The 22689-nt window shown below is 35.6% G+C and overlaps 2 protein-coding genes across 2 annotated transcripts; one reads left to right on the top strand and one right to left on the bottom strand.

Moving 5' to 3' along the window:
- Positions 1 to 37: 37 nt before the first annotated feature.
- Positions 38 to 3512, bottom strand: acod1 (aconitate decarboxylase 1). Its single transcript, XM_065248940.2, has 5 exons — positions 2846 to 3512; positions 2516 to 2677; positions 2122 to 2211; positions 1705 to 1904; positions 38 to 1430 (listed from the first exon to the last, which is right to left on the bottom strand). Exons 1-5 carry the CDS (start codon positions 2855 to 2857, stop codon positions 458 to 460), a joined length of 1437 nt encoding a protein of 478 aa, XP_065105012.1. The 5' UTR covers positions 2858 to 3512; the 3' UTR covers positions 38 to 457.
- Positions 3513 to 7826: 4314 nt separating this feature from the next.
- On the top strand, positions 7827 to 9911 carry kctd12.1 (potassium channel tetramerisation domain containing 12.1). The gene has a single exon (XM_065292716.2). It carries the CDS (start codon positions 8028 to 8030, stop codon positions 8901 to 8903), a length of 876 nt encoding a protein of 291 aa, XP_065148788.2. The 5' UTR covers positions 7827 to 8027; the 3' UTR covers positions 8904 to 9911.
- The last annotated feature ends 12778 nt before the right edge of the window (positions 9912 to 22689 follow it).

Genomic DNA, 22689 nt, shown 5'->3' with positions numbered 1-22689 from the left:
AGAACATAGAGAAAACAAAATAATAATTTCTAACTATTAAAGGAAAATTATATCAAACCTTCCGGTGATGCAAAATAAAAGCTGTATTGTGTGTAGTTTTCTCTCTTTTTTATTTACTTTATCATTTTACTTTATACAAACTTCCTCATCATCTGTTGAAATAGTACTATTATGAAATGCTGTGCATTTAAAAAGATCACATTGTTTAAATAGAATAGCCAGGATACAACTGAAATAACTTTTAAGTTAAAAGGTTACATTGTTAAATTATTTTAGTTAAATAAAAAAATTCAGAACTTCACACACTTCCCATGAAGCCACCATATTAATATTTTAGTTCAGCAAAACAAGACTGCACAAATATGTTTAACCTCAACTGATATCATTTGATTAGTATTTATACATACTAAAAAAACAATACATAAAAACAAAGCTCTGTCAAACATTACAGAATAATTCAAACTGACACTGAGCAGCGGTGCTCATCTTTGTGCATCATGTGGTGCTTATTAAAGTGCATATATGACCACAGCATTGAGCAGTCATGGTTTCTGTCTAGATTGTCTACAGTATAAATAATATCCTCAACAACATCAGGGGTAAGCACGGTCAATGCATTAGCCCTGAATTTCTTCACCAGATCCTCATGACTGAGTGGCTTCCTCCAATGCCCATAAAAAGTGTCGCAGCGTGCAGTGAACTTTTCCCCCTGCGTTGTCTCCACGGATATTTCACAATACATTGTTTCAAAGCTTGAGTGATTGTCTTTTGGATTTTCCAAGTTTACTTTGAGAAGCATCTGCTGAAGGGGTCTCCTGTTCATCTGACTTTTACTGAAGGATTCGACATTAACATCACCATCCAGCAGTGCGCTACAGCAGTTGAACTGGAAAGAGTGTCTGGCCTGGTGCTCAGTTACTGGAAGAGGACAGTCGACGTATCTGGACGAGGGTACTCTCAGTGTGATTTTCTTAATTTGACTGATATCAGCGTCTGGATATTTGTCCAGAAATTTCGCCCTTGCTTCTTTTGCTGCATCTGCCACCCAGTGCATCCCGAGATGGGCCGGGAAGCGTTTCTGTGCAATGTTTTGATCTTCCAACACCCACCTGTAATGAGAAGTAGGGGTGACCTTAGCCAGTGTGCAGGGGGTGTAATCTGGATAGAAGGCCCCGAAGCCCGACTCGAGATCCAGAATCTGTGTATTCCCTTCTAGGCCAAGGAGAGCGAGTTCAGAGGCCTCCAGACCACCGCGGGCAGCGTTGCCCATATGGAGAGGCTTGGTTTGAGTAGCAGCATTTGCCATTGGGGCACCAGCAGACGAACAGGCTATTGCTAGAGCTGCTACGCTCTGCGCTAGAGGTAGACCCAAGAGTTTAGCTGTAGCAGCGGCACTGCCCATAACCCCAACAACTGCAGGTGGGTGAAATCTGGGGACACATCAAAATAAATTAATATATTAAAAACAGAATCATGATTATTACGCAGCATGTAAGTTAAAATTTGATGTTACTACAAATAGAATGATAAATATGCATTATTGGAAAAATTTACAAGTAAAAATTCTATAATGAGCTGAAAAAAACATGATCTACAGCTTTTCTATACCATGTCCTGAAACATACTTGACATTCATGCCTTTAGATTTTATTTAAATATTTGAGATGTTTTTTAACGGTTTCACACTCATGTAAATATCCTTACCTTTTAGGAATGTTATATGCCTCTTTGGAAAACCTCAGGAGCCTCCCCTGAACCTCTATGCCTACATTGAATGCAAGCAACAACTCTAGGCCAGAGGGCTTAACAGGCAGTGTTTCGGCCAGTGCCAGGATAGCGGGCAGAACGGCACCTGAGGGGTGAGTGGCTGGATGCCAGGTGTCATCAAAGTCCATAGAATGCACCTAAAATATCAACACATCACAGGATCTTATCATCACCCATCCTGTGATAACCCATCGGAGATAATAGTGCACACGGTAATCAAGACCTTCTTTATTATAAAGAAATGGTTACATTTTTAAATTAACAAATTAACTAACAATGCTTCTTGTGATTTATTGTCTTTACATGAAATTATCTCACAGATAATAAATATATGAATGTATTTAAATGACCTACCGCAACTCCATTAACAAAGGCAGCATACTGTGGTGGAACTGATAATCCAGGTCTTGCCCATACTTTGCTGTTTTTCAAAGCTTGCTGATTCTAGTCAGATATAAATGAAGGGAAATGTAATATAACTCTTTGAATTTAATAGACTTATCCTCAGTTTCACATACAAGGCTTACGGCTAGTCCTAGACTACACATGTTGGAGCTGTCTCAGCTTAAATTAACTTGCACTGAGATATCTTTAAATATGTCAGTGCCATTGATTTGTCTCAAGATACACACCAGTAACGTCTTTTTCTAGGGCATTTTCTAAAAACATCTTAATTTAACTAAAGCCTAGTCCTGTGAAAACCAGGACTTAATAGATTTAGTTAAGTGGCAGATTAACAGATCTGTACCTGACTGTACTGGAGAACTGTGTTAAAGACAGGGGTGCTGGTTCCAAGTAACCCCACACCCAGTGTGTCCAGTATCATTCTCTTACTCCTCCGAATAACTTCATCTGTCAGATGAGATGGGCTTAAACAGGAGACGGCAGCTCCAAAGCTTTCAGTAACACCCTGAACAAAAACAGGAATGAAAAACAGTTAAATCATCACATTTTTGGTCAATAGATAAGAATCGTATAGTAAAAGTAATTTAAAAAATGAAACTGCTATGGATTTTCTTTCTAAAAGAATTTTCTATCAGTGAAATACTGCGTGAAAGAATGTATAGGTAGTACATACCTTTCTGATCATTGTGTAAGGGTTGGATCCGGCTTTCAGTTTAGGGTGTCAACATTTGCCTTATATACTATTGTGTCTAGGCAAAAACTGTGTCATCAACTTTCCAAAGTTACTTAACAGCCAAATGATTGGTTTCACAATTTTGAACTTGCTGTATATCCCAGCAGGTTTAACAACAACATTAAATTATGGGCATACAATGTAATCATTTAGCCTATTTAGAATTTATAATTCTAAAAAATATTAAATAATAGCAAGAATGTAATGACATATTCAGATCAGCGGGTGTGAAGGTCTCAACCACATGAATTTATAAAATAGGTCATAATAAATTAAGTAATGGATACATACATACATGTGTATGTATATGTGGATTGATAGATAATGTATTCATTATTAATAATAATTAAAGGTAAACACTAAACTTGCCATGAACATTTTTTGTCATAATATTTATCTTTATATTTAACTAAAACAGAAGTATTAATGAACAGTTAAATGTGTTAAATGTTTTATGGGATGATTGGTTACACTTCAAAATAAGGTTGTATGTGTTAACATAAGTAAATGCAATAATTAACATAAACTTAGATTGACCAATTGACTTTTTCAACAATTATTAATCTCTGTCAATATAAGTTCACGTCAGTACAATTTTATGTTACTTCATTATGCATTAACTAATGTTAACAGATACAACTTTTGACTTTGAAGTGTAGTAAATGCAGAAATTAACATGAACTATGATTAATAAATGCTGTAGAAGTATTGTTCATTGTTAGTTCATATTAGCTAATGTAGTTAACTAATGTTAACAAATACAAACTTGTTGTTTGTTACTATATGGTTTTAAAATCTTTTAATAAGGATGCATTCTTGATACAGAAGACATGAAATGACATCATAATTTTTACATGTATAATGTTGTGGATCTCCAAAGTTTGTGAAATCTGGAATTTCTTTGCAACAAAAGTCCTAGAGTAAGAGAATCTGTTCTGTCGGTCAATGGTTCCTCATTTCCAAGAATGACACGTTCTAGTTTTGTGAAAAAAAAGAAGAAATGTAACCTTGAAATGTAGCATGAAATATAGTTTTTAATTATGTTTGGAATTTGTTCTTTGAATAATTGACTGATATTTGTTTAAAATGTGTTCCCTACAGTGTTTCCCACACATTAACTTTACTTGAGCGGTATATAAACAAATTAGTCTTCCGTGATAATGAAATTTTGCGTGCCAGCACGTCGTGTCTCTTTTTCGTGAGTTCGGTGTGCGTTCGCCATGCACTCTGTTGTTCTATGAATTGTGTGCGACACATGTTTTTTATAAAATTATTATAAATGAACCACCTTTTGTATCTAAAAAGTTTGAGCACAAAGATGGTAGCAAAAAAGCAATGCTAAAGTCAATCCCTTTGCACTGAACAAGCAAAGTTAAAGCCGACTCAAGATATAAAAAAGTAGACTTTTGAATCTGAAATAATGAGTGGATTAAGCTTTTTTAATCTACAAGAGGAATAGAAAGAGAGCCACTTTTACTGCTTCTGCTCTAGAAAGTAAAAAAGGCTGCCTAAACCATTATAACACCGGTCAAATTTATAATCACTAGACCAACACTATATCATTTATATACTGTAACTAGTATTGTATTCAGTAGAGTTTGCTAAAGGGTTCATCTACACAAGTATTGCTTCAAATATCCGTGCAAAAACAGTAAAGTGTTTTTTTTTTTGCTTTGAGAAACACTGTCAGCTTTGTTCATGGCAAAGAAAGTTTGGGGAGCACAGAGTTAAAATTTCAGTGTTAATGGAAATATAAAGAGTTCAGAGTTAATTTAACAGTGGATTGAGTTAAAGCTATTTTATTTTACTCTATGAAAATAAAGGTGGTGTCAAAACACTACCACTTTTAACAAAAAAATCAACTCCTACAGTGTTTTGTTAGTAGTGTTTGTTAACTTCTAGGGTGTTAAATAGAGACCATCTTTACAGCACACACTGAAACGTGTTTTTGGATGATGCAGTTCAAGCAGAAGATCATCTCTTTCACTGTACATGTTGAAAAAATAAAATTTTGATCAATAACATTTAAGAGTATCAAGTTTAACACATTAGAGTCATGTGTTATGATCATTATATGAATGCGGCAGTTGAGTTTAGGTCTTAGCCTCAGATGGAGCCATTCATACTCATAATGCTTTGGGGAGTTTTTTTGTTGTTTTTAGCTTTATATGCTGTTTTAGTTTAAAAAATATTTTTAAATCTGTTAATGTGTGCAGGAGATTTGCTTTGGAAACTTTGGAGGAGCACAGAAATAGGCCTACACTCCCTGACAAAAGTCTTGTCACTTGTGTACAAGTTGACCTGAAGTGCCGCTGAAATATATTTCTAATCAACAAAAAATGGCTCATTTTATTCCCAACAGCTTTTGTAATAATGTTTCAGTGCAAAACGAAACTGTCAAAAAGTATTCTAATATTCACAGCTTGGTAAAGCCCATTGAGTCAATTTTTGCAAAGACATAAGTGTTGTCGCCTTGTCATATAAGCTTCATCTTTGACTAATAATGAATCAATAAGGTCTCAGGTGTGTATAAAAAGAACCTAAGTACACTAGACCTTCACATCAACTGCAACTAGACCTCTGCAAACATGCCTAAGATTCATCCTCAGACTAAAGTTTTGATTATCAAGAGGCTGAAGACCAGATCCACTGCTGATGTGGCAGACACCTTCAATGTGTCTCAGCATCAAGTACAGAGGATAAAAAAGATTTAATCAGAGTGGGACTTTTTGGACAAGCCCAGGTCAGGCAGACCCTGCAAGACAACTACTCGAGAGGACCGTTTGTTGGCTCGAAAATCCAAAGCCAGCCCATTTTCCACTGCAGCAGAGCTCCACGAGACCTGGTCACCTGAAGTCCCTGTGTCAACCAGAACAGTTTGTCGGATTCTGCCTCGAAATGGCCTCCATGGTCGAATCAGTGCCCAGAAGCCAGCACTAAACAAAAGACAATTGAAAAACCGTGTGGCATTTGCCAAGGCCCACAGCCTGCTAAATGGATGAATGCTGGAAAAGTGGCAGAAGGTTGATTTTTCAGATGAATCTTCTGTTGAATTACACCACAGTCGCCGCAAATATTGCAGGAGTCCTATCCGCATGGATCTGAGATTCACCCAGAAAACAGTGAAATTTGGTGGCGGAAAAATCATGGTCTGGTTACGTCCAGTATGGGGGTGTGCGAGAGCTCTGCAGGGTGTAAGGCAACATCAATCGTCTAAAATACCAAGAAATCTTAGCTACCTCTTATATTCCCAACCATAAAAGAGGCCAAATTCTGCAGCAGGATGGTGCTCCATCACATACTTCCATCTCCACATCAAAGTTCCTCAAGGCGAAGAAGATCAAGATGCTCCAGGATTATCCAGCGCAGTCACCAGACATGAACATCATTGCGCAAATGTGGGGTAGGATGAAAGAGGAAGCATGGAAGACGAAACCAAAGAATATTGCTGAACTCTGGGAGGCATGCAAGACTGCTTTCTTTGCTATTCCTGATGACTTCATCAATACATTGTATGAATCCTTGCCAAACCGCATGGATGCAATCCTTCAAGCTCATGGAAGTCATACAAGATATTAAATTTGGATCTCACAGCACCACTACTTAATTTGCTCACATATTTTAGTATTTGCAGTAAATTTGTTCAATTTCTGTATATGCGACAAAACGTTTGTCTTGCCAAAATTTGACCTTTCTGTCTTGATTAAAGGATAAATCTTTTTTTCAGTGAAACTAATTTATTTCAGTGCATTAAACATCATTTGGGAGGGTTTTAGCTTTTCATATGAGCTATTTCTAACACCAATTGATTAATTAAAAGTCAGGTTAATAGCAGGTGTTACAAAATAGATAAGTGACGAGACTTTTGTCAGGGAGTGTACATGAAAATTTCTTTAGAAGAAGAGCAATTTTATAACAAAGTGAGTATTTTGTGCAGAACATTAATAAAAATGTTTAATAAATCGTTGTGTTGTGTACACATTATAGTTGTTTGTCATACAACATATAGGCTAAACCATTTTGCGGGGTAATAATTGCCTTTTTCACCAGCTACCACCATAAGTATTTTTCATATCCGTAGGAAACACTGTCCTGGGAAACTTTACTGATGCTTACCAGTGACACTCTTATCCAGTTCACTCTGTACTCAAGCATAAACACTCAGCATATATCTTGAGACACAGAGACTGTTACGCAGCAACAGTGAGACTGATGCCAAAAGACATAACAGCAGGAAAAATGTGTCTGTAAAATAACAAGCATTTTGTACAGTATCTCTGTCATACACTTACTGCTTCATCTTTGCATCAAGGTACTTCATCTTTATAATCTGTTATTTCTGTCATAGAAGGTGTGCAATATTGTTATATTATAGTAATTATATCACAGTGCAATCTATTTTTTTAGTGTTTTATTTATAGGTACAGTAACAGTACATATTATTATTATTTTCCTTTTTATTGTTACTGCAGACTCTTAAGAGCTTTGGTTAAAAATTCCCATGCACTTCTACTGTGTGTGTGTGTGTACACTTGGCAAATAAAACTTTGAACCCCCCTTTTTTATATATATAAAAAAACTAATATTATTTTTCCTGTGTCCAGCAGGTATGGTCTATAGCAATTGTTGAAACTTACTGATCATCCAATGGAAACACAAAAGCAATATCTGATTCTGTATCTACATCACCAATGTTTATACCAATGTAATACTTTTAAAAAGAAACAGAAAGAAAATTCCCACTTTCTACCACTAGATGCCATTATTCTCTCTTTTGTGCAGAAATGACACTAGCAATGTTGTTAATATATCCTGTACGCGCTATTGGGGGAGGCTGTTTTCTTGCTATTTTGAATACATTTGCTGTATGCTCTTACATTAGTTCAACATTTTATTGCCACTTAGTTCAGTGCTGTCAACTTTCAAATAAAGATCAATGAAACATCACTGACAGCAGCAGGATACGCGCCACCAGTTGCTCCCATTTTGCTAATAACATCTTGCGCCCCTGGCCGCACTTTCTCCCCCTCCCACAACCTATTTAAACAGCATCTGATCTTTCCTTTGGTCTTTATAAAGAAGGTTGCACGCATCTCCGGTTCACCGGTTAAAGACACTCGTGATGGCTTTGGCGGATCCAGAGCGCGGAATATCAAACGGCGCCGATTCCGCGTGGCCGTTTCCTGAAATTATTGAACTAAACGTCGGTGGACAAGTGTATGTGACACGACACACGACCTTAATATCCGTACCCGATTCACTCCTATGGAGCATGTTTAGTAAAAAAACACCGAAAGAGCTGGCGCGGGACAGTAAGGGTCGTTACTTTTTGGATCGGGACGGTTTTCTTTTCCGTTATATATTAGACTATCTACGGGATCTGAATCTGGTGTTGCCTGACTATTTCCCAGAGAAGAGTAGACTACATAGGGAGGCGGAGTTTTTCCAGCTGCGGGATCTGTCCAAGCTCTTGAGTCCCAAAATGAGTAAAGACAACTCCATCACCGACGAGATCTGCCAAAGTGATTCGGATGAGCCGTCGGCGCAGAGCGCGAGCGCGATTCCCCTGGTCGGACCGGAATCCTCTCGCGCGCTTTCCGTCGTCAACACCGCTCTCTCCCCTTCACTGGAGTCCAAAAAGTCTGGCTACATCACAGTCGGCTACCGGGGCTCGTATACGATCGGGAGAGACGTACAGACCGATGCCAAATTCAGGAGGGTCGCAAGGATCACGGTGTGCGGGAAAACGTCTTTGGCTAAAGAGGTGTTTGGAGACACTTTAAACGAGAGCAGAGACCCGGACCGTCCACTGGAGAGGTACACGTCACGATATTATCTCAAATATAATTTTCTCGAGCAGGCGTTTGACAAACTGTCAGAATTTGGTTTCCATATGGTCGCGTGCAGCTCCACGGGTACGTGCGCCTACTCCAGCAATGACCCGAACGAGGACAAAATCTGGACAAGCTACACAGAGTATGTTTTCTGCAGAGAATAACCCCATATATGTTACATTTAAGCGTATTATATGTATATATAGGTCTGTATATAGGCCTAACTGTATATCTATATGAGTCAAGTTTCGTCGACTATTATGTCACTTTCATATCTGGCAATTTTATAGTTTGCATTTCACGTTTGGCTACAGTGCAAAAAAACTGTTACTCTGTTGTTTTGTCTTGTTTTCCAACACAATTATCTAAACAAGATATATTCACTTGAGAAGCAAAAGCATTTAGAGATTAAAAAAAACAAGAAAAAAGATGTTTGCTGATATAATCTTGTTTAAACCAGATTTTCTTGGTTTAAGCAAAACCATAGCTACATTTTTTTCAATGTATCTTGTTTGAAGTATATTTAGATAATTGTATTGGTAAAAAACAGAGCAAGAAAAAGGTTGTTGTGCATTTAAGATAGATACCACATTTATAAGCTGTAACTGATGAATGCAAAATTAATAATGAGATTAATTTTGTTTTTAGCATTATTTTGTCCATATTCAGATCTAAGGGCCTACAGATGTGTTTTATATTTATTCAGTGAGCTTGACATTATACATTTATGCAAAAGATTATAATTAATGTTAATAATGTTCTGTTGCACTTTTAGGAAGTCATTTACTAAACCCTTAATAACATTTATGTGTTTTTTACACTACTACATCTCAGAAAAATTTTCAATAATATGTTCATTTAGGATCATGATTTTTTAAAAACATTTATTTTAGGTTTGCACACATTTCATTTTATATGATTGGTGAGTACTGTTTGTTTTTGCCATGAGGCTTAGTGTTTCTATGTCCATATTCTTGTATTAAACCAAGGGGTTTTATCCAGCTGTATAATCAGAATTAGTCATTTAATGTGAAATCTGTCATAATATTTCAGCTTTACAATTTTGTGTTCTTTTCAAATCGTTTGGACTTTATTTGTATACATTTATTTGTGTATTGCATCTATATTGTGTATTAATCGTAATAAAGAATGAAATATAAACTGGATAAAAAGGGAAACCAATTTGTCAAAATGTTTCACAGAAACACCAAAAAATTACTTTTAGCATCAGTTTATTTGAATGTTATTCAGAGTAAAATTAACCACAATGGATGAAATACAACAAGGATTTACAAATAGGTCCTCCGACTTGCTTTTTGGATAAATTGGGAATCATTAACTGTGCTCACAAAAAGGCTGGGGGTCAGCCAGATGATTTCAGTGGCCAGATCATGGATCATTGCCAGTCCTAATGAATACAGTAATTGTACTATTACACAATAGTTTCCTTTCTGTTTTTTTGTGACACAAATTCAGTGATGTTCGAGTGCACATGGTGCAGCTGTGCACAAATATGGGTGGTTTTATCATGTCAAGTGTAAATAATGAAATATCCAGCTGCAAGGTTAGGAGGACGGATCTTTCTGTGGAAAGAGGCCTAGTTCCAAGAAAGAGACTTTCCATCCTGTTCTTGAAAACAAGTTGCTACATACACGTCCCTTTATATAACCTTCACAAATACTCAGAAGCAAACTTTCTCTGAAGTGTTCTCTTTGTTTTCCTAGAAAACCTTTTTTATGAAAATCAGGCCAATCCATTGCATACTTTTACATCTCAACACTGACTTGATTATTTAAATTACAGTCTTAGCTAAAAATATCTCCCAGAGTACAAGTGCTCAACTGGGAAATGTATAAATGGTATGTGCACTCTTGCACAGCACAATTCATTCTCTTGATGAATTTGAAGTGAAATGAATATTTAATGTACATATTTGATAGGTACAAGCAACGTTTGCACTCTCCAAAATGTAAATTATTGTTGTAGTGCATAAGATTTCCTATAACCCTCAAGGGTGTAACTCTTACTTTTGTGTTGTGTCTAAAAGTGGTGTTTTGAAATCATTTTTCTCAGAAGTCAGTCTTATTTGCATCCAGATCTTGTGTCTAGTTCAAAGTTGTGCATTTGTCCAATTTAAAGGGTGCAGGGTTAACTGAGGTTACCACAACTTGTCACTCTTTGGTTTTTTAATTTAGGTATAGGTGCAACATTCCCTGCATTTGCGCTAAAAGTCTGCCTATAGAGGCATTTATATTGAACCTGTGGAAATGCAATGGTGTCTTTTGCTTAAATTTGATTTATTCTTCTGAATTGTGTCTTTAGGACCAAAATATAATGTTCGTATACTTAATTATTTCTGAAGGTTAATGAACAAATTAATATAGGCCAACAATACTTTATATAATAAAACATAAATGCTATTAACTATTTGGGTATATATATCTAAGATACCTCCCATAATAATACAGTGTATTACACACTTTTATTGACACTAACTCTTAAAGGCGGAGTCCATGATGTTTGAAAGCCAATGTTGATATTTGAAATCACCTAAACAAACACGCCCCTACCCCAATAGAATCTGGACCTTCTGTTGATAGACCCGGCCCACACATACGCAACCTGGCATTTGATTTGATTTGATTGGCTATAAGTGTGTTTTGGTAGTCGGCCCGTCTCCTTTTCCAAACCGTTTTTCAAACATCGTGGACTCCGCCTTTAAGTAACTTTACAACTACTTTATGGCAGTACAATGGTTATGGTATAGCAGTACATTGGTTAATGCAATGCAAAAATAACGGGAGTCTTGCTTGAAGTTTAAAAATATGTCTTATATAATGTCTTAACTTAAATTTGCAGAAATGAATGCTTCTGCAATTATTCAATTATGAACCGCATTTATTTAATGAAATTTTATTTTCTAATTTATTACATGAGAACAAAAGAGCAAAAATGAATAAATAAATATAATAAAAGCATATTGATAATTAAAAAGATGCCTTCATGTAGATAAAGCATCAAGATGGGAAGGTACAGTGTTTATGTTCAAGTGCAGAGACCAAAAAGTAAGTCTGAATATTTTATTTGGTTGGCAAGTTTTTTAATACATTGATGCATAAGAGTACAGTGGGTTGCTAAATAAACTCCACTCTTCTACTGTTATATCGAGACACAACTTAAATTCACCATAGATGTAGTCACCTTCTTTTTCTTTACACCTAGTGTGTCCTTAGAAGATGAGTTTTAGGGCAGAGCTGACCTTAGTCTTAATCACAGCACCGAGGTGTTATGTGAGACACTTGGAGAATGACTTTTGCATAATGCATAGCATAATATTTTGCATAATACATAGGCACATCTGAGAATGTTGGCCACAATCCTGCCTAGTCCATGCAATGAATCATTTACTCAAGAAACAGGTGGAAGATTCAGAGATCTGCAGGTAGGCCTACAATAATCTCCTGGTGACCCTGTGTGTGTGCGTGTGTTCTTCATCTGAAAGCATTACTGTCTTTATATTTTCTTGCATGCATGTAATACTCCGCTAATCAGTCTGAGTTACATTTGTATTACATTGAATACAAGCTCTGCCATAGGGATTAAGCAGATTGTTGTTTGTTGGGTTTGTTAAGTCATTGACTGGATATTAAGCCCTTCAAAGTTTGAAGTCACATATGCAACTAGAGTTTGGTGATAAAATAAGACATGAACTCAGATCTGTCCATTGTTATTCTATTACAGATGTCTGCTTCTACCACCCCATGTAATTATCAGGGCACACTTTTTGTATTTGTAGAGTAAGAAATATTTTTCATATCAAAATGTTCAGCTGCAGCACAATCTGTCTTTGGAGCGTGAAATACTCTACAGCAGTGACCTGGATTGTGATTTCCTGGTTGGCTGGTTCCAGAAATAAAACTCGCTTCAAATTACCATTTAATTGCATAAAATGATAGAGTAAAACAACAGTGGAACTTTTAGTCACTACATCCTCCAAGAACAGATTTTATTCCAAGCAAATATTATTATAAATATCATAAGTGATAATATTAAAACACTCCTCACATGTAGAATTAAATTAAATCATGTTAACGTTGTGAAATAGAAATCCTATTGAAAAGCCAAACTGAATCTCCAAAGTCCTGGGGCTGCAATTACATGTTTGGATTAGCTGAGAAATAATTATTTGAAGGCCTGTCTTAGCCCAAAGATAAAATCAGTGGTTCAAATATGAAGCAGTCTCTCAACATGGGCACACTTCCTATATTGCCATTTTAACATGCACTCTCAGAAAAAGCATACAAGGTGGTTCAAAAGTTGTCAATGGGGTGGTACCTTCTTAAAAAGTTCACTTTTCTACCTAAAAGTTGCATATTGGTACCTTAGAGGGACAAGTAAAATCATTTCTATTTCATTCTGTCAACTACTGATAACATTTCTGGCTGTCACAATGTTTTTTGCAAAAAACTGTTTTCAGCACAAAAAAACATGTTTATATTCATTTTATCAGCAACACAAAACTAATGTTTTAAAGAAAAAATTCAAAAGTAAATATTTGATGAAATAACCCTGATTTTTAATCACATATTTCATGGGGGTTGGTATGCTCTCTGTCTTTTACATTGTTGTTGCTTGACTTTATTGTCACTCCCTTGGTTTAGCTTTTTCTTGAAAATCAACCAGGAGTGATATGGTCACAATATATGTAGAAATGATGATTAAAGGCAAAACGGGAGTGGTCTCTTATTTTTTCTCTTATCTTGATTTATTCTTTACAAAACCAACTAAAAATCTAGATCATTCTTCAGATCCTGTGGTCCTTTCTGAATCATCAGCCTTTGCTGTTACATGGATTACAATGATCAATATGGCCCTTGAAAAGCCAATGAGCGACTAAGTGGTAAAAGCACAATCCAAGCACAACATCAAACAACCCTGTAATTATTTACCCACAAATCCATTTATCTTAAGTAAGCATGTTCAAAACTAACTGGTTTAAAGCAGAAAAGGCTTAATTTCATAGTGTGCTGAGTTTTACGTGGATGACCTATTCTGTTATTAACAAGTTCAGTGGGAGTGTAAAATATACAGTAGCATTTCACTATATGAAAGTGGTGTTAAGTTGAACCAATTGGTATGTGTTTTGCAGAGGCGGACACTACTTAAGTATTTTTACTTTCTACATAAAAGTACATTTTTAAGTATTCGTATTTTATCAGTATTTTTCTTTGGAAAACATACATTCCAAAGCTTATTATCATAATTTTTACTCCACAACATTTCATAAATTCAAGTTTTTGGTTTATATTTAATATTTAAGTACATTAAACATCTAGTTTTTTTTTTACTTTAACTTAAGTAAAAAGTACTTTTGTACTTTTACTCAAGAAAAGTTTAGAATGTAGTACAAAAATTTTAGTAAAGTAACCTCTATACATTTTTATTTTTTCCCAAGACGAACACTCTGATGAAACACAGATGCTTGGAAAATGTACTTAAAATACTCAAGGAATGTCCGCCTCTGGTATTTTGCAAGATTATTAAGAATAACAATATAGCCATTTAAGCAACTTTACAACTAAATCACATCTTTATTTTTTTAAATATATAGTGACTTGGGTACTGAATGCATTTCTATTATTAAAGGGCTGTAAAGTCTCTGTGTCTCACACATGTACCTGTGAACATATGTGCATTTGTATGCCTGTGCTTGTTTGTTGACCTACACATGGATTTACATGTATGTGAGTAAATGATTGTGTGGGGGTTTTTGCACAGGGCTGTGAGATTTAGAAACTCTGGTAGCTGTTATCCATCACTTCAGTGTTTTCCATCTCAATGAGAATGGGTAAAGCTGTCACTTGTATTGCAAGAAGGTCTCATTTTAAATTCATATTCCTCTAGGATGTAGATTAATGTTTGCGTCATCATTTCTAACCGAAGGCTCATTTGCCTCATGGATGCAGGAGTCAATTGAATTTGGCAAAAAGACAATTACCGGTTCCTGTTGTGCTGAAAAGCACAGTCCTCCTTTGAGTAGTTTTAAATTTGGTAATTCCATTTGAGAACAAAGTGTTCATTTGACCTTGCATGTAATGAATCAAAGTGTACTAAATGGTGATCTGTTCTCATTTAAAAATGATCTATTCTTTGATAGTCAATAGTTAAAACCATTGATATTTTGATAGCATCAATTATTGTCAAAGATAATTTGATGTCTAAAAAACATTCTTAACTGATGTTTATATGATGTTTATATATTTTAATTCCAAGCCACTACTGAGTATATTTCAGCAAAAGTGGTGTTTAAGTTTATTTAGGTATTTGACATCTACTTTTTATTGTGCAAAATTTTAAGTTGTATTGGAATAATCTTTTAAAGGCACAATATGTAAAATGTTTGCATTCAAATATCCAGAACTCCAGCACAATGTTATAGTTCGTTCACACTTGTACTAGAGGTCTTATGGGTCGGGTATAATAATAGCATACTTGGTTAATTTAAAATGAATGTGTTTTTGCCGAACGGACCTAACAACTCAAACATTATGAGGCCAAGCCAAGAGAGATGCACATTTCACCAGGACCAGTTCAAGCGACACGGTAGCCTATCTGTACAGTTGTGAAGCTAAGATTTATCCAAACAGTTGCTAGGTTTGTCTAAATTGGTCTAAAAGTCGCTTAATAAAGTCGCTAAATTGGCAACATTGCTTCACCCAATCCTTGTTTTTTAAGCAAGTTAATCCTACCCACTGATTAACATAGAATTTGCATACAAGTTGAAAATGAAAAAGAAAATGAAAACCAATAAATAAAAGATAAGATATAAGTAAAACTGAACTTTACATTCTATTTTTGTCCCTATTATTGCTTAGGCATGAATTAAATCCTTTTAAAAATGTATTTACAGATTCCTTTTCAAGTTTGCCTTTCAATTTTAATATTTGCAGTCTTGCCTTGTGAATGTATTGAAAATGAAATGTCAAATCATCAACTGCATTTTAATTTTCAATTTGGCAGGAAAGATGCATTATCACCTTAAAATTTGGGACATATTTTGCAATTAATTTTTTTACTTTAGCATTTAATTAATTATTTTAAAATTGGCTGAAAATACATTCCATAGGTCTTAAAAAAAAGATTTATGCACGTCGGGATCGGGGAAAAAGTGATTCGGGTCATTTTGTGTCATGTACATGCAGTGCTGCCCAGACCAGTCAAGAGCCATTCAAAAGTAGTACTGCTTAATCGCTCTTGATTGTTGATATTTTGATGTCTTATGTCCATTGATCTGCACAGCACCATATGAGGCAGTAGTATTTAAAGCGTCAAGCACGCAAAACGTTGTTGCTTCTACACTCTCAGAAAAAAGGTTCAAAAGTTGTCACTGGGACAGTACCTTTTTTTAAAAGGTCTTAATATGTACCATTTTGATACAGATTGTACCTTTGAGGTACCAGTATGCACCCTTTAGGTACAAAAGTCACCCCAGTGACAACTTACCTTCTTGTCCCTTTTTTCTAAAAGTGTATCAAGCCACACTGTGGCCCTAAAATCTGATGTAACTGTTATAACATTTTATCCGTAAAGGTTAAGCCTATCGCTCCACGCTCTTTCACAGCATTATCAAGCTACACTTCTTAGCAATCTTAGCAATCCAGCCTGATTTAACTTATTTTACAAGTTGGCTAATTTGTATGAATTAAATTTACAAAAACAATAATGAAACCCTACCCTTAACCCCAATGTCACAGGGGCAAAAGCAAATTGTACAAAAATGTACAAATGTGGTTGTGTGATTTAATATGAATTAGCTCGTAAAATACGTACGAATTGCCATGAGATAGCATTGCAGCAATCTGAAGCAGATCTTCACATGTATGCATGAAATATTGATTGCACTTTAAGAAAAGGTGACTCAACTTTTTTTTGAAATGCAAAGCTGAAATCGCAATCATTTAAGACTGAGAATTGGTTCAAGATTATGTCTAACTGCAGATGTCATGCAGTACTTTAAATCGTGCCATATAGAAACTCAGAGATTTTTTTCTATTAACCAACTGTGACTCAGTCATTTATTGTGATTTGCATAAAATCATCTTACATAATATAAAGAACATTCTGTGAAAATATAACCTTGATAGAATTAATACAGACATAAGTAAGGACATGTCAAAAGCTTAAAACTGTAATGTAATCATTGTATGTAAGGGTGCATTCATATTAACCAGACCGAACCGGACCTGAGTGCAATTGTCCACCAAGATCTGCACTCACACTACACTTTATGATTCGTACCCAAGTATGCCTAAGTCCTTAAAAAGTGAAAACTTGGAAGATGTGCGTGATGAAGTTCATGGTAATTTTGTTTATGGCTTATTAGGTGTGTTTGACTTAATGCACACTGCATAGATCGATTGGCACATCCTAATAAAACTCCAGATAGATTAGAGAATTTGTGTATGTCAATGCTGTCAGACAACTGAACTCACATAAACTCAAATTACATCTATATGTGGACAAATGGTTTCTTCTGTTAGCATCTCAAAAGGAGGTCCAGTTTAATCATTTAAACATGCTCACAAGACACATCTCTTTCAGGATGAGCCCGCCAAGTGCTCTCTCATCCTTTATCTCATCAGCTTATCTGTCTTTAACAGCAGGGATGTCATCATGCTGGGGTCTGTAAATGGCAGCCTGAGTGCAGTGTTTCAGGACCGGCATAGGCAAGTCTATTGATCTAGTTTGGCCAGCGGACCTGGTAGGGGGTGGTATTGTCAATAATCTTTAACCTGTACAGCTGTGGAATCAGCTGGAAGCCCTTTAATTGAGGATTGGATGCGCATGACCTATACTTTCCCTGTTATTGGAAATGCATCATGGGAGATTTATATTGATAGTGCACAATCTGTCACTCAACCCAGTGAAATCAGAAGGACGTCAGGTCATCAGAAGCTTATTGTTAAACTTTGCTTATAGTCATTTATCTGAATTAGTGAAAATCCAAATCTTAAATGCTCAAACATCATATAAGATTGGGTTTTAAGTTAAACAAATGCAATCTTATGGCTACAAACAATGTTATTGAAATTCGTTGGCTCCGGCTACTGCAGCTGTCTGATTCATCCCTCATGTTAGCCTGCTTGCTTTCATCATCTAAAGAAAGGATGCAACTAAATAAATGCTATTATTGGCTGAGCCTCACACATGGAGACGATCACACGTACGGATCCTCTAAAGATAAAGAGGTTGATGTAGATGCTTTATTTGGAAGATTAAGTCTTTTAATGTCTATGCATGTTTTTTGTGCATTATAAACAACAAACATTTCATTCTTGACTAGACAGGAGGACAGCGAAGACAAATCATATCAGTCAGTAAGAAACAAATACTGCATGAGGGACTCATTTTATTAACCACATAAAACATTTTAACTGCTGACTTTTTTATGTTTCTTTTAATATGTAATGACTTTGGGGTGATTAAAAGTAGCTTGACATATTCACAGCAGCGAATCAGGATAAACCACCTGAGGAGCAGGATTTGTGTCGCTCTGTTGCCCATCTTATCAACGTGCAGCTGCTGCAGTTCTCCAATAAAGAGAACTATGTAAAATTCATACATTTAAATCCACTGGGCAAATCAGTATTCATGAATTTCTATTCTAATCAGAGCTTTAAAAGCACGACTGTGTTCCCAAAACTGACTTTGTCTTGTCACGCTGCACAAAAATAAAACCTCCTCGAACTGCACTTTCACTTGCAACATAATTGTTTCCGCTATTTCACGATGATGGTTGTGGTACATGGGAAGCCTCTGTCCTTAATCCAGTTACACATAATACCTTAGCTCACCTCCATTCTGAGCACATGTATTCGTTTCTATGACAACAGCTGCGTCACCGACCCAAGAGATCCCTGGATCAACCGAACTGCCATCTTTAGAAGACCTGAGGTTTATTCTGCAATACATTTGGTAAACATTTACATAGCGCTGGCATTGGGAAGGTATAGACAATTTATAGAACTTTTACATTTGTTATTAAGTGTATCTATTAAAGGAAATATAATCATACTAATAAAAAGAATACCGTATAGCTTTATCATGATGAAGTATTATTAACAGAGCTCAGATTCCAGGTAACCAACAAACTGAACCAAGATCATAACTCTCAACCTTGTGTTTGGCATTCCGTGAAGATTAGAGACCATATGGTTTATTCCAGTCATAAAAATGCAGGTTTGGCCTTGTGTTGTCACGAAACCCATCTGTGAGTGTTTGCCTTTCACTGTCACCCTGTACTGCAGTGTTAACTTGTTAATTCATTGAATAACGCTCACACAGGCTTACTTTTGTCCTTTCCCTTCACTGCTTAATGTCATTGAGGCAAAATACCAAAAATATGTGATTGAAGGGTCATAAACTCTCTGTCCACATCGCACATTTGCATAGGAAAGTTTGCTTCCTTTGTTAATTTATTCCCTCCCAGGCCATACAAGATACAGGTGATGTTTTGATCCAGTAAAGATATTATCGGAAACTGTGGTACAGTACTTGATGACTTTTAAAATGACAGTTCTCTGGTTGTAGTTCTTTGACTCTCCTATTTGAGAGTCTTATGAAACAAATCCATTACTCTTTTGCAAGAAACTCATCTATTATTTTGTTAAAACAAACCATACATTTTCACAGCAGCACATTATCAATTGCAGTTTATGTGGTGCAATGCATTTGTTTTGGAGCAAATTCTTCCAAATCGTTCAAAATAAATATGTGATGTTGACATAAATGCATAAATGTAGAAATAAATTAAAGTGGAAATAAATAAATAAATAGGTGAAAAAATGTAATACCACAAAAATAAAGAAATATTTACTATATTTATTTATTTTGTACATTTATTTTTGTTTTTATACATTTCTTAGTACATTTAATTATTTATTATTTTTGCATGTTTGGTCCTCCATACACATGACCTTAGGTCAAAATTTATGTTCTTTACATTGTGTAAGATGATTTTATGTAGAATAAAGTGAATCACAAAATATGACTTTTTAGCTTTAGCTTTTCACACACTTGGTCACATTTGTTGTTTATAATCTGACGTTTTAATTGATGGATCAAATCATTTTAATACCTTACAAAAGCATGCTAAAATTAAACTTAGGAGCATTGATGGGAATAACGGCGTTATAAATAAATGGTGTTACTAACAGCGTTGCTTTTCTCAGTAACAAGTTATAAAAAAATACTGTTTCCACCGTTGTAACGCTGTTACCGTTTACTGACAATAAAATGCGCATTACTATAACTGAGTATATTGTACCCGTGTAGGCTCTCTCTAAGCCAGACAATAGGACCTGCAATGTTTTTTTTCTCTAGTGTGTGTGTGTGTGTGGGTTGGTATATGTTTATGGGGACATGAATAGTGTATAATAGTGTATAATGACATGTTTACTATGCTATAAAGGTTAAGGGAATCAAATATACAGTTTGTACAGTATGAAAAGTCATTGCGTTTATGGAATTGTCCCCATAAACCATACATGCCAACGTGTGTGTGTTAGGACACATAACTTATGATGATTGGTTTAATTTCCATCATTAGCCAACCAGAGGCAGAGTGGTGCCTGTTTTTTGTCACATACAAGCACATGCACAGTCGGAGCAGTGTAAAAAAAGTCTGAGCATTGTTGCCAACTGTTGACACTGTCGCTAGATTTAGCAACTTTCTAGACCCCTTTAGTGAGTTCAAAAAAGCAACTAGGACAAATCTATTGGCCGAGTCGCACACACCCGCCAAGACAGAGCTCAAAGGTAGCGGTCGCTAACACAAAGTATAATAAGCACTACTTTTCCATTGTTGAGGTTTAAGTCAAGAATGTTTATGTTATGTGCAACTAAAGAAGCACTTCACATGCTGCCACAAAATTATTGGTTTCTTTTTAGTGTCCATTTCATTCATTTAACATATTTAATATTGGGGGCATCCAAGTTATTAGAAATATTTGAAAAACTTTTTTAAAATAACACAATAGTTACTTTTCCTGGTTACGCATCTACTAATTCAGTTACTATTCGTGAGAAGTAACTAGTAACTTTTAATTTTTAAAGTAACATTCCCAACACTGCTTAAGAGTACTTTAATACAGCGTCTCTCAACCAGGAGGCCGGGGCTAACCGCATTTAAATAAGCTAAACATGAAAAAATCAAGATATTTCTTATTACTTTCGTAGCTAAAATACATCTGCCTAGTCATGCAAAGCCAATTTTTTGTGAGTGGGGGGGGGGGCATTCAAATATTGTTGTGGGCAGTGGGGGGCCTTGAAATGAAGAAAGTGGAGAACCACTGTCCTAATAGGAATTAAAATGTACAAATAGCCACACAAGTTGGTCAATTGAAATCTTTCAAATTGTTTAGACTAAAAACAGATTAACAATCATTAGCTTATGATGACTTAATATTCACCTCCATGCACAGCTCAATGGCAGTTGAATTCACAGTGGGCTGAAGAAGAACATCCTCTTGGCATAAACACTTCAAGCATATCTGTGTCTTTTGACTTGGCCGTAGCATTCATGAGCAATGAAACATTTTTCATGTCACTGAACATGAAGGGCACATTTCATAAGAGGCCATGCATTAGATACTGCAGTACAGTAAGACAAGTATAGATTAGATCTTTGAAGTATGCCATCAAGGGAAATGAGAAATCAGTGCCTGCAGTGATAGCACTCTGAAAAAAATATATGCCACATTTTTACCCTCACCAGATCTCCATTTTATAGAAGGGCAGGTGCTCTGCCTTTTTGTATGAAATCCCTTTGATTGTCATACCTGAACAAATTCTTTCTCTCTTTAGTGAAGTACCCACACACTCAGATCTCACGTTGTGCTTTAAAGTGAAGAGGGAACGCAAGGTTGCATCTGAACTATGGATTGAGACTTGTGTTGGATGTCATTGCCGGGTTACTAAGTACTGGTTTAATGACCACTTTACTCAGTAAGCATATTACCCACCTCCATAAAGCAACACAGAAAGGCTGACAATAACAAACCACAACATGCAGAAAAGAAAACCAAAGGGGAATTCAACTACTGACTAGGGTATGTAACCCAAACAGGATTACTTTTATCTTTGATACTTTGAGGTGCTTCAGGAAACAGTATTGTGACATGAATTTTGATTCATCACAAGAAATGTCCGTATTTCTAAGGACACATTTCCTTGAACGAGCACATGGCCACAGCGGTATCTTTCTTTTTTCTTTATTGATCCAAGGTATCGCTTCAAGCTACTAATCAATCCTGGACACACCAGGATTTAGTTTGCTTCAAAGGTCAGGGAACAATCTTTTTCGAAAGAAGTGCGTGCTTATCATGATAAAAGATCAGTTTGATGAAGAAAAAAGACACAATAAGCTTCAGACAAATATGAGCAAATAAAACTATTTCAGGACCTCTAAATAACCGTGCATAACTTCAATGTACACAGTAAAAATTCCTTTTGCAGTTTTAATCAATCTGAAAATAATAATACATTTTTAACTTTATTGACTGGTTGCTGTAAAAACTAATTCAACTTTATTTTTTATAATTTATAGCAACTCAGAACATCATAACATTACAGTGTATGATTTATAATGAACTATTGAGACGGATAAAATGACTTGTAAAGGACATTTAGAATAGATAGCAAGCGTGTTTGAAAATGTGTCTGATAGCTCACTGATCATTGAAACTTTGGCAAAAACATGTCCCACTAAGAAAAGTGCTAATTCTGTTGGAAATTAATAACATTTTCATGAAGAAAAAGAATCAGTGTTATAATCAGGGGGTCCTTTGCACATACAGGTATGTAAGGTTCTTTTATAGGTTTATTTTTATTTTTTATTAATTTAATGATTATATGCTGGCCCATTGCCTACAAAATCAGCTGTCCTCAATT

This window comes from Paramisgurnus dabryanus, chromosome 15, assembly GCF_030506205.2.
Source record: "Paramisgurnus dabryanus chromosome 15, PD_genome_1.1, whole genome shotgun sequence".
Lineage (NCBI taxonomy): Eukaryota > Metazoa > Chordata > Actinopteri > Cypriniformes > Cobitidae > Paramisgurnus > Paramisgurnus dabryanus.
This window is presented reverse-complemented; position numbering and strand designations above follow the sequence as displayed.

Excerpts from the sequence above, each read along its gene's own strand:
- acod1 (XM_065248940.2), bottom strand. Across the intron at positions 1,905-2,121 it reads CCTTTGTTAATGGAGTTGCG|GTGCATTCTATGGACTTTGA; the intron begins GTAGGTCATTTA and ends TTGATATTTTAG. Across the intron at positions 1,431-1,704 it reads GCATATAACATTCCTAAAAG|ATTTCACCCACCTGCAGTTG; the intron begins GTAAGGATATTT and ends ATGTGTCCCCAG.
- kctd12.1 (XM_065292716.2), top strand. The coding sequence starts at position 8,028 with ATGGCTTTGGCGGATCCAGAGCGCGGAATATCAAACGGCGCCGATTCC.